At 41.1% G+C, this 12,936-nt stretch overlaps 1 protein-coding gene across 1 annotated transcript; it reads right to left on the reverse strand.

The window, feature by feature from the left end:
- Positions 1–746: 746 nt before the first annotated feature.
- LOC114030257 (zinc finger protein OZF-like) lies at positions 747–11,557 on the reverse strand. Its single transcript, XM_027845061.1, has 4 exons — positions 11,453–11,557; positions 10,082–10,208; positions 5,177–5,278; positions 747–4,074 (listed from the first exon to the last, which is right to left on the reverse strand). Exons 1-4 carry the CDS (start codon positions 11,483–11,485, stop codon positions 2,669–2,671), a joined length of 1,668 nt encoding a protein of 555 aa, XP_027700862.1. The 5' UTR covers positions 11,486–11,557; the 3' UTR covers positions 747–2,668.
- Between the last annotated feature and the right edge of the window lie 1,379 nt (positions 11,558–12,936).

The raw sequence follows: 12,936 nt of genomic DNA on the forward strand, positions 1-12,936 counted from the left end.
TTCCATAAAATTGAAACAACTGCTAAAAGTAACTAGGTAAAAATAGGATAAATCTGGTCTTATCCTGTTTTGCTGATAGAAGTTAGTAAGTAGGACAAGGTTAAACTTTGCTTAGAGTGTGCATGTGTAATAGACTTATAAATATTAGATTCTCCACCACCAGGAGGGGCTAAGACACCATTTTCTGAACATGGGATGTATGAAGAAGGACAGATGACATGTCAAGGAATAGATGTGTAATAGGCGTACCAGAAAGTTGTACACTCTAGAGTACTCAGCCAATGAGGAAACAGAGGAGGGACTTTGCGGCCCGGATTAGAGATAAACACCTGCTTTGGTACAGTGTGTCCTAGTCCATAGGACACCTGAGGTTGCAACTACATAATAAATTGGGCTTTTAACTTCATCCCTCCTGAGTCCAAATGAGTTATTTCTCACACTCTCCAACAGAGATTTTGATATTTGCCTGGATATGAACAGAAGTAGATATATGGTTTCTCTGTGTCCATTCTCTGTTTTCTGCTGAGAGGTGGTACTGGATTAGAATTATATCTATCTGCCCCCTCAAATATTTCAGGTCTAGGAGAAAAATTTGTCGTTGTTGTTGAAAAGTAACAAAGTCACTAGCTTCCCTGATCACCGTCCCTTAAAGGGGGATCACTCAAGATTTCTTTTTTTCAAACTTGACTCCTTTCCATCAAATGCTAGTTACACAAAAGACCATCACATGTAGTGATTAGAGTAAATCCATTTATCCAAAGAGAGAGCAAACAGAAATCAGAATTATACAGAGTAGAACATAACAAGAAATACATAAGAGTAAATGAGCTCTCTAGACGAGAGCCACTTGAGACCTTGCTCAACCCAGAGAGCAACCTATCTCACCCAAGGGGAAGTGCACTAGTCTCCAAGAAAGCAAACTGAAAATTATCATGTTAAGGAACCAGCTTCTCCTTACATGTCTACAAGAGAGTCTTTCACTTTCTTCTCCCTGGAGTTGGTCCTAAAGAGAATTTAGAACTACATGTGCCTATCTCTCAAAACAAAAATAAAGAACGTCTCTCCTCTCCAAAGCTCTTGAGCCAACTCATATAGTCAGTCAGTCACGCAGGGTCTTGTCTGCTTCTCTCCACCATATTAGGAGTCACACCTCAGCTTGAAACCCAAATTAAAAGTACAGCTGTCAGAAGGAAGCCTACTTAGAAAACCAAAAGGTTTGTTTGTTGAATCATGGCAGAGGACACTAGATGATTTTGGGGCCACTATCTTTGGGCTGACAGTCTGATACACCATTACCCACTGCTAAGATTATTCATAGCAAATTCCTTAATTTCCAACCCGAGTGATAGATAAAGCAAACTTTTAAGTTTACTGCTTACTAATGATGTATGCGGAAGCATCTTGGTTTCAGCAGCAAATCATCTCCAAATTATACTGTAGGATGGGTTGTTCTTAGAAAATTTTCCTATACTTAGTGTTTCCCAATTAGCTCAATTTACTGGAAATACATGGTGATAAAAAAAAAGAGCAGACTACATCACAATGACTATAGATAGGCACTGGGAAGGGAATTTGGGAAAAGATGCAACTTTATCCCCATCCACACTGTGTACATCCTTGCTGGTAGGGAAGGTTTTCCCACATCGACTGCATCTAGTTTCATCATAGCTAGTTTCAAGCAGACTTAGCTGTTCAAGACTCTTCCTGACTCCTGGCTACATTTAAAAAATCTTTTTCTTCAACCTGTTGTTCTCTGTCCACTGACTGATACTGTACAAGGTACAAACTTCCTCTCACCTCTCTCCCTCATTCATAAGGTTTTACTCCTTTTTGAAACTTGGTAGTTAGTAAAATAAAATCATCACTTGAAGATTTCTCATATTGATCACTTTTAGAGAGATTTTTTCATATATGAATACTGCTTCATAAAGTTTTCATGGACCTGGAAAGCTTTAATGCAACTATCACAGAGTGGTTTTCTTTTGCTGCTGCATTTAAATTCTTGTTTTATAAGGTCTAAAGAGCTCCTGAAAATTTTGCTCCTTAATTACATACGTACATTATTTTTGTCTGTATTGTCTGTCTGGTGACTTAATTCTTTTTGTAGATTTCTAATTTGTTACGTTCCAGAGTTTCTCTCCGACATAAATTCTTTGATAGCTAATAAGGTTATATGAATATGGTAAGTCTAAGGCTTTGCTCACATTAATAGAGTTTCACTCCACTATGAACTTTCCAGTGCTTAAGAAATTCTGACCATTTAAGGCTTTAATAGTCTTAGCATTTTTCTCCACTATGAACTTTCTAGGTTATTTGATGTTAGGTAAGTTGTGAGCTCTGGTTTCCCCAAATTTATGACATTTTTTCCCTTCCTATATGCATACTCCAATGTATAGAAAGGCCTGATTGCTCCCCTAAAATCTTCAGTACTTGTTTATGGGGCTTTTCTCTTTATAGAATTGTTTGACAAATAGTAAGGCCTGAGCTCATTCTCAAAGCCTTCCCACATTTGTGTTTTTCTCCAAATGCATTCTTCGATGTTTCATAGGTCTCAAGGCCCCTTGAAGATTTTTGCACATTTGTTACTATATACTTATCACCTAGATGAATACTGTTATTTTTAATAAAACCTGAATGTGCCTTATAGCCTTACCCATATTTGTCACAATTATAGGGTTTTTCTTCCATGAGTTCTCTGGTGGCTAATTCGAAAAGCTTTCCCACATTTCTTATACCCATAGGGTTTTGCTCCTGTATGAATTTTCTGATGTTTACTAAGGTCTGAGTTCCCCCTGAAGGCTTTCCCACATTTATTACATACATAGGGTTTCTCTCCTGTGTGAATTCTCTTATGTTCAATAAGGTCTGAGTGCCCCCTAAAACTTTTCCCACATTCATTACAATGATAGGGTTTTTCTCCTGTATGAATTCTCTGGTGGCTAATAAGGCCTGAACTGACCCGAAAGGCTTTCCCACATTCATTACATTCATATGGTTTCTCTCCTGTATGAATTCTCAGGTGTTTGACAAAATCTGAATTCACCCTGAAGGCTTTCCCACACTGCCTGCATTCATAGGGTTTAGCTCCTGTATGAATGCTCTGATGCTTAATAAGGTCTGACTGTGCCCTGAAGCCTTTGCCACACATGTTACACATATATGGTTTTTCTCCTGTGTGAATCCGATGGTGGCTAGTAAGGCCTGATCTAATCCTGAAAGCTTTGCCACATTCTTTACATTGATAGGGCTTTTCTCCAGTATGAATTCTCTTGTGTTTAGAAAGGTCTGAGTGTCCCCGGAAAGCTTTCCCACATTTGCTGCATCTATAGGGTTTTTCTCCACTATGAATTCTCTGGTGTTCAATAAGGCTTGATTTTCTACTGATGGTTTTGCCACATTCATTACATTCGTAAGGTTTCTCACCACTATGAATTCTCTGATGTTCCAGAAGGCTTGAGTTCCTGTTGAAGGCTTTCCCACATTCATTACATTTATAGGGTTTCTCTCCACTGTGAATCCTCTGATGCTCAAGAAGGCTTGAGTTCCTACTAAAAGCTCTCCCACATTCATGACATTCATGGGGTTTCTCTCCACTGTGAATTTTCTGATGTTCAAGAAGGCTTGAGTTCCTGCTAAAGGATTTCCCACATGTATCACATTCATGGTTTTGTTCTCCCTTGTGTTTACTCTGATGTCTCATCAATTTTGAACCCTGCCTGAAGCAATGGTGAAATGAATCACATATCTTAGATTTCTTTTGGACAGGATATCTCTGTTGTGTAACAGAGTTTGAACCAATGTCACTTTTAATGCATTTATGCCCTCTTGTTACTTTAAGGCCACTGCTATAAATACCAGTCACCTGCTCGAAATCAGTCTCTTGGAAAAGAGGGCTTCTCGGTTCCTCCTTCAGTGTGTTTACACGATGTTGGTCTAATCTAGCATCACTGTCCAAATTTTCTTCAATGCTATGGCAAATGGTCCTTGGAACTTTCGCTGATAAAATCCTTTGCGCTTTGCCTTCTTTAGCAATGTCTTGCTTTGGAATAGACACTTTATTCTCAGACCCATAATCTGAAATGATACAAAGAAGACAGTAATTTCACTGTTTCTTTTGTTGGGAGAAAGGAACAAGGTCATCTGAAAGAAGGGACGAGATCACTGAATGAAGTAATGGGTCTTTAAAATTTTGACTATATTCTGTGGGAAGGAGGTGGTAATATTAGGAGTAGAGAGGGATTGGGGCCTCTGCTTTCATTGGAATAGGAAACTCCCAGTGAGAAATGCTCACACCAAATGCAAATCATCAACAACTATTTAATTTATAGTCTTAGAATTGCCTAGGGTACTCAGAGGTTAAAGTGACTCACAATGAATCACACAGCCAATGTGTTAAAGGTAGGATTTGAACCCAAGGCTTCATTAATCTGAGGCCAGCCCTCCATCCCCTATACCATGCTGCATTCCATATAGTCACCCAAACCAAGTAAATATGAACAAGGTCACAGTTATCTAAGGAATGAGAATGAAACAAGCAAGCCACAGAATAAAAATATTTAGGAATGAGTAACAAAGAACAAAATAAATCCAAAGGATGAAGAAGAGTCTTGTGGTTGACATAAAATGGATAAAAGAGGCAACAAAGGGCAGGAAAGGGAAAAGAGAAGGCGAACTCGATGAAGATGAGATTTGAAAGAGTGTGAGAGTGATGCCCAATGGAAGTATGAAAAGATAAGCCTGAGCATAGATGAAGGGCAATTATGGGAGCAACTGTTTTCTTCCATGAGAAACTGCTGTTGTAGTTGGAAGAGCACTGGATTTGGAGTCAGTAGACCTGGTTTCGAATCCTGGCACTGTCACTTATCAGCTAAGTGACTTCGGGCTAGTCACTTTATGGTCCAAATAAGTGAGTGGAACTAAGTGCTGCACTGCTGCTTTGGCTTAGAAAGGGGGTATGTATACCCTTGTGGATATCTCAGTCATGATGATATGAAAAAGTAACCCTGGAATCTGAGACTGAAAAAGGAGGTCACAGGATCATAGAATTTAGGGTGGGTAGGCTGAAGTGGTACTGGAGATTCCTCTCCATCCAATAACTTAAGACTGCCCCTACCTTAATTCACCCAGTCTTATTCTTCTTGACTCCCATAGATGTTTATGTTGTTCCCTCACTCACCAAAACAAATCACTTGAATCTTCATTCTGGGCAGAAATGGCACACATGGTATTTCCCCTCGCTCCAGCTGAGAGATTAGGTCTGGTTTGGGAATTGGAAATCCTGATCATGAGAAAGGAAGCAGATTATAGCCGTTTGATTTTAGGACAGAGAGACATGGCAGAGCTCAACCCCAGACACCCTCCCTCTGAAATTACCTCCAATTTATCCTGTATATATAGTTAGAATGTGAGCTCTTTGAGAACAGACCATCTTTTCCCTTTCTTTATATCCCCAGTGTTTATTTAGCATGGTACCTGGCACACAGTAGGCACTTAATAAATTCTTATGACTTGTTGACAGACACTGTATGTTTAGGGATTGGGTGAAAGAAATATACATAGAAATATCTCTCTACAGGGACTTCAGGACTGTTCTACCTAGAAGGGGCAGTGGTAGGCAAGGGATTGCAATGTCAAGGAGCAGATGATCTGGGCAGAGAAGAACAATTTTTTTTTTTTGTCTTGGGAAACTCTCGGGTCTTGAGATATGGACATTGAGAATCACATTCACAGAATCCAGAAAGCTTTCCTATAGGGACTCACCGGGGGTGGGAAGAGGCAGACCTAGGGATGGTTGCAGGATGCACCCAATCTCCACCTCTATATCAAATGAAATAATATTTATAAAACACTTAGCTAGTGCCTGGAATTATATAAATGCTTATTCCTTCTCCTTCCTCCTGCCCCCAGCCTCTGTAAAGGCTAAACCGATGACCTGAGACTAGGGAGCAGAAAAATGCCCTGATATAGGATGCAACAAGAATTGGGAATTTTCATCCCTGAAGCTCAAGTTCACTGAGTGCATAACAAATCTCAGAAATAAGGTAGAAACTGCAGAGAGGTCACAGGAAGCAAAGGATCAGAGGATGAGAGCTGGGAGTCCAACCTCCTCATTTTACAGATGAGGGCACTGAAATTGGAGGAGATAAAGTGACTCACTGCCCTTACCTGTAAAATGAGGAGGTTCTAGGACTCCAAATCCTTTTGCAGGGGAGGCAAGATCTGGATGCATGGCACAATATCAATTAGCAGCAAAGAGCTCATGTGATTTTAGGTTAATGTCTGAGAGGCAGAATACCCAGGATCAGGGAGTTGACAGTGGAGTTGTGTGTGGGTGGCCTAGGCAGACCACATCTGAAGCATTCGCTTAGTTCCAGGTGCCTCACTTTGGGAAGGACACAGGTAAACTGGAGAGAATCCAGAGAAGGGAATGGATCAGAGACTTAAGAATTGGAAGGAGACTTTCAGGCTTCCAGCCTCCAAACCTCTTCATCTTACTGATGAGGGAAACAGAGGCATAGAGACGTCAAGTGTCTAATCAGCTAACAAGTCACATGGCTAATTAAGTGTCTAAGGCAAGATTTGGGCACAGATCTGCTTCACTCTAAGTCCAATGCTCTCTGCATTAAGGCAATGTTGCCTCCAAGAAGGTGAAGAGCCTTTGAGATCACGCCATATCAGGATGGAGGGAAAGAACTGGGGAACTTAGGAAGTGAGTATTTCAGAAGGACAAGTCAGGTATCTGGAGGGCTGTCACATGGAACAGGGATTTGGATTACTCTTCATGGCCCCAAAAGACAGAACTAGGAGTAACGGGTAGAAGTTGATAAGATGCAAGAAGCTCAAGGTCAGGGAAAATGTCCTAGCATTGAAGTAGGCTACCTCAGGACTCAGTGGGTTCCTCCTCAATAGAATCCTCCTAACAAAGTCTGGGTGACCAGATATCTATTATGCTGTATAAGGAATTCTGGGTGAGCTAAGGGCCTCTGAGGCCCCCTCCAGTTCTGAGAGTCTGTGATTCTGGAGAACGTTCAGAAAACCAAAAGAACAAGGATAGCACAAAGTTACAGAGAACCAGAGAGGAGAGGCCTTCAAAAAAGGGGTGGACAACAGTGTCAAATTAAGAATTACATACGCACACACAAACCACACACATACACATATGCAGAGCCATTGGACTGACTGAGGTCATAAGTGACCTTGGAAAGAACAAGCAAAACAGGTTTGACCATATTCCCCTTCCACTCAGTATGGCTCCCTAGTACCTCTAGGATAAGATATAAATTCCTCCATTTGGCATTTAAAGCCATTTACTACCTGATCTTCTTACACTTTCCTCCTCCACAGAGTCTATGAGACTACTACACTGACTTCCTTACTGTTCCTCAAACAGTATGATTCCATCTCCTGACTCCACGGCAGAGGCACTGGCTGTCACCCCCTGTGCTCAGAATGCTCTGCTCTCTCACCCCCTTACTGCCTCTTACTTTCCATGGCTTCCTTCAACACTCAGCTCAAATCTCACTTTCTGCAGGAAGCCTTTCCTAATGTGCCCCAACTCCCACATCTGTTCTCACTCCATGCTAGGGCTTTCTTCCCATATTACGTTCAATCTATTATATATATTTATTGAATGTACATATTGTCTTCCCCATTAGAATATAAGCTCCTTGAGGATTATTTTTGCCTTTCTTTGTATCCCTAGCACTTGGCCCAGTGTCTGGAACACAGTAAATGATTAATAAATGCTTGTTGACTGACAGTTTCAATAGAGAGGTGGTCATAGAAGCCAGATTGCAAGGGATGAATGTTAACTGAAGAGTGTGGCAATGGAGTCCAATGAATGAAAAGAGCACTGGTTTAAGTGTTAGGAAATCCAGGGTCTAATGCCACCTCTGCCACTACCCAACTTCAAGACGTAGCCAGGTCATTTAACTGCCGCCATCCCAATAGGTAAAACGAACACATCATTGTAGCTGTACTATTACGAGAGTTCTACAGAACAAATTTCTTTAAAAAGATGAAGTTTAAGTTTTCAAGTTTACAAAGCTGAGAGGGGATGTTCTCACAGTCTAGAAATATCACCAACCCCCCCTCAGTTCAAGCAATCTGGTGCAGCACAAGCCAGAGAGGTTCCTAATTTACCTGTCAAGGAAACAGCTTTTGAATCAAGCAAATCAAATCCAACTTGGGAGAGCATCATGTCAAAAACTCCCATCCAAACTTGTCATGGATTACGCAGAAATAGTCTTGATAATTCTGTTGAATTTGTTACTTTGCTGCCATGTAAAGTCCTATTTATTTTCATTTGTCTCAAAATTCTGTTTCAGTCGCATGGGGGGGGCCCCTTGCTCCACAGGCCAAGTGAACTGTTTTTATGCTCTTCAGATGTTTCAACCTTGGATCACGTCCCATGTCTTGACCTTTGGCTCTTAATACAGGGTGTCCTAAAGTCTTAGTGTAGTTTTAAGCTATTAAAGCTATTAAAGCTTAAAATTTCACTAAGGCTTTCAAGATACTCTGTACTTAAAAGTTCTCATTTTAATGTTCTGTCCCTGTATGAAAACTCTCCCCTTTGATCATTCCAGGTGTCCCTTTCTAGACATTCTTTCCAGGTCATTAATTTCTTTAGGTGTGGTGAACAAGCAGTACATAGTAAGTAGTCCATGTAATCACTCTTAGTAGTTAGGTATAAGGACAGAATAGTATTAAAATCCTTCTAAAATGAAAAAAAAACTAACATTTATTTAGTTTAAATTTGCTCTTTGTAATTACTTATGAAGGATTTCTGGTAAAATATGGAAAAGAATTACAAAGGCTAAGAAGGCATGACACATGGGACATTATTTCAGAGAGTTGGGGGTCATTAATGAAGCTTTATCATTTCCCAAAGAATTTCCCTGTTTTCTTTCTCCTATTTAATTCTGAGTCCAACTCACTGTCCACTTGCAGTATCTATTCAATATACTATATATATGTGGATCTCTACCTTTATAGTGGTGCTGCAGTAGATAAAGTGCTGGGCCTGGAGTCAGGAAGACCTGAGCTCTCAACTACCCTCAGACACTGAGCAGCTGTGTGATCTTAGGCAAGTCACTTAACCTCTGTTTGCCTTAATTCACTAGAGAAGGAAATGACAAACCACTCCAGTATCTTTGCCAAGAAAACCCCATCAACAGTATTGGCATGATATGGTCCACAGGGTGACAGAGAGTCGACCATGACTGAATGACTTAACAACAATATACACATCCTACATATATGTGTGTGGGTATATGTATATCCACACACATATATACACATATGCATGTATATATGTATGTATGAATAAGTTCTATAAAATGTCCATCTAACTTCATGTCAACATTTGGACACTAAGCATTCTTCATTCGCTTGGTCTTTCCAATGTAGATGGTTAGTCAAACCCTTTGTGTGGTTATGGATTGTGTAATATTCTGGGGCTTAACATGTGGAAAATGGCAAGTCTCTGAAGGGAGATCTATACAAATGAAATCATAGATTTGCCAGAGAACCATATTATTTATTAAGTTTTTTAAATGCTTCTAATTTGTATGACATTTATAAGTCCATATTAGACAGGGCAACTATCACATTTTCTTAAAACACTCTCTTGATGCCACTGTCCAAACACAATACTTTCTTTGCATCCCCAGCACTTAGCACAGTGTAGGGCACATTGTTGTTGTTGTTGAGTTGTTTCCGACCCTTTGCAACCCCATTTGGGGGTTTTCTTGGCAAAGATACTGGAATGGTTTGCCATATGCTTTTCTAGCTCATCTTAGAGATGAAGAAACTGAGGCAAATAGGGTTAAGTGACTTGCCCAGGGTCACATAGCTGGTAAGTGTCTGAGGCTAGATTTGACCTCAGGAAGATGAGTCTTCCTGGCTCCAGGCCTCACATTCTATCCACTGCAGAGCCACTAAGCTGCCCTAGGGCACACAGTAAGCACTTAATAAATGCCTGTTGATTGATTATAGAATTTTTCACATAATTATGTTATTAACAAATGAGGAAACTGAAAACTAGTCTTATTTCCTGAGTGGGACTAGAGAGAACACTTACCTAGTAAAAGCACATTCCCATAATTCTCTAGCATCACGTCCCTATAGAGCCTCTTCTGTGCAGGGTCCAGTAGTGCCCATTCTTCCTTTGTGAGATATATGGCCACATCCTCAAATGTTACCAGCTCCTAAAAGCACCAGAACAGAAGTGAGGTCTCTCAACTTTACATGGCTAATTGGGGGGTGGGGGAGGGAAATGTATTAAAGAAAAGATGGATATAAGGTAAAGTGGGAAGCATACCTAATTAGCTGTCAGGGAACCTGAGTTCCAATTCCTGACTCAAAATATAAATAATAAGTTCTATAGATTGCCCATCTAACTGCATGTCACCTCATCACTACCAGCAACAACTGCTAACCAGCTGCCACCAACAGGCATATAAGCAGAAGAGCCCTGGGAGTGGTCCTGCTTCTAGCCCAGCCCTCACATCCATCATCCAGGGAGACAACTCCTATGGAGAAAGGTTCATCCATCCCCACCAAGTACCACCCAAATGACACTCACAGGGCAGGCAGGCCAGAGGGTACCCTGAGAGACTGGAGGCAACATATGCCAGACAGGTTAAACCACCACCATCACCGCCTTGACCACTATCTCCCTTCAGATTCTGATGGAGACACTCCAGAACCTACACCCAAGAGCCTCAGAAATAGCAAAGCCTTCAGGCTTCAGGCTGTATCCACAGCCATCATCCTAGGAAGCAACCCCTTGTGGAGATTTAGCCTGGCCACTGCTCCTGTGGGTACTATGGACAACAAGTTCTTGTGGCCAGAGTCCTTGGCACTGTCAAATGGTTTCACATCAGAAACTGACATGATTTTATCAGCAGAAATTACATTAGAAGTACTACCATCTACTTTGCCACTGTACCCAGAAGACCATGGCACCTTTGCATCTGACTTGCAGCTGAAACTGCCCAAATATGTCGTCTTCATTAGAATCTGAGTTCCTTAGAGCAGGGATTGTCTTACTATTCTATTTGTATCACCAATGCTCAGCACAGAAGTGGTCACATGTATTTGAATTTGCATTATTTGAAGTTATAATTATGTAAAATACAGTAATTGGGTCCAGGCCAATGGAAACATGAAGTGTAAATTCAAATAATGCAATCACTACAGAGGATTCATTATTCACACTAATTGGGACCTAGGGTTGTAGTAAGTGCTTAATACTTTCTTCATACATTAATTTTCTCCACCCATAAAATGCAGATAATAATAGCAGCCAGCAACCATCACCTAGCAACTCCTAATGTTAGAAGCAGGGGTTCTGGTTCGTGAAAGGTACATCTCTGAGAGAAAGATGTTGAGGTTAGATTCAACTGGCAGTAATGACAACTTGGGAACACTAGAGGGAGCCACAGCTCACCTGGGATCTGGCTGTCAGGGGAGCACCTGGCATCAGCTTGTCTCCTTTGCTTCTGCGCAGTTAGACGGAGCTAAGGAAAGTACAAAGCGTAATCAGTAAGATCAACCTTGCTCGATAGCCTCATTGCCCTCCCTCCCACCCAATTATTAAAATCTATTTAAACTGAGCTGATTCTGTGGCCCATTACAATGGTACAAAATTATGGTCCTCATTACTGCTTGACATTCCCTTTACTCTCCCTTATGAATTCTCATTCCCCAAAGCAATCATTCCAATCTTTTTTCTCTCCCTTCTCACACTTAAGCATGGCCCCACTTCCTACAGCTACACCCTCCTGATTTACTCAGAAGACTGAGACCATCTGACCTGAGGTCCCTTAACTCCCTTCCTCTTTCTTAAATCAACTTCATAGCCCTATCTCTCATTCGACAAAAATATTCATCACAAAGGTTCATCCCTCTATCATATGCCCTTAATGCCACTCCCTCCTGCCTCTTGTGGGATCCTGCAATCATTCCCTCTCTCCTGAATCTGTCGTCTTTCCCTTCCCATCTACCTAAAACATGTCCATGTCTATCTCACCCTAAAAGCTTCCCCATTAAACTACTATTCCACTTGGCCATTCCCTTTCCTTCACTGTCAAGCTCCTTGAAAAAGCTGTTGACACTCAATGCCTCAATTTCTCCACTACCAAGCTCTTGTGATCAGACTTCACCCCTACTACTGTAATGAAATTGTTCTCTGAGGCTACACAGATCCAAAGGTTTGTTTTCCAGTTCTCATCCTCCCTGACTGCTCTGTAGCATAACATTGACCACCTCCCTATTACTAGTATTCTCTCTTAGCTCACATAAGCTCACTTAGGGTGCCTTCCTAGCTCTCTAACCACTGCTTCTCAGTCTTTTTCACTGGTTCCTGTCATCTTCAGGTTGGTATTTCCCAAGGTTCTGTCTACGGACTCTAAGCATACCCTCCATCCTCTTTCCCTGGACAAGATCACTTCCTCCTAGAACACTGATTCCCAGACCTCCCCTCTGAGCTCCAATCATATCTATAATTGTCTATAGGGCAGCTTCAGTTAAATGTCCTAGAGAAGCCCCAAAATCAACATATCTAAAAATGGGCTTATCATTTCCTCCATTTAAACTTCTCATTCTTTTGACTTCACTAGCTTGGTGGCACCACCATTTACCCAAACACCCATTTAAAACTATGGAGTTCTCTTTGGCTCTCTCATAGCCAATGTCAGCAAACTTAATTATCTTAGCCTTTCTACTCCCATGTCCTGGTACTGATGCTCATTATCACCCAAGACTACTATAAGGGCTGCCTTACACATCTTTCTGCCACCATTTCCCCCCTTCTTCAATTTATCTGAGCCTAAAGTGGACTTGACCCATGACCATGCTGACATGTAATGAGTAATAAGACAGAGATAGAGAATAGGTACAGTCACCATAAAAGGTTAAAGCTTTAGAGGCAGG

The sequence above is a fragment of the Vombatus ursinus genome, unplaced genomic scaffold (genome assembly GCF_900497805.2).
Source record: "Vombatus ursinus unplaced genomic scaffold, bare-nosed wombat genome assembly UNPS02014951.1, whole genome shotgun sequence".
Lineage (NCBI taxonomy): Eukaryota > Metazoa > Chordata > Mammalia > Diprotodontia > Vombatidae > Vombatus > Vombatus ursinus.

Coding starts and splice junctions, on each gene's coding strand:
- LOC114030257 (XM_027845061.1), bottom strand. CDS start 11,485: ATGCCAGGTGCTCCCCTGACAGCCAGATCCCAG. Junction 5,279..10,081: donor TGGGAATGTGCTTTTACTAG/GTAAGTGTTCTC, acceptor TCTCATGATCAG/GATTTCCAATTCCCAAACCA. Junction 4,075..5,176: donor GATTCAAGTGATTTGTTTTG/GTGAGTGAGGGA, acceptor GTATCATTTCAG/ATTATGGGTCTGAGAATAAA.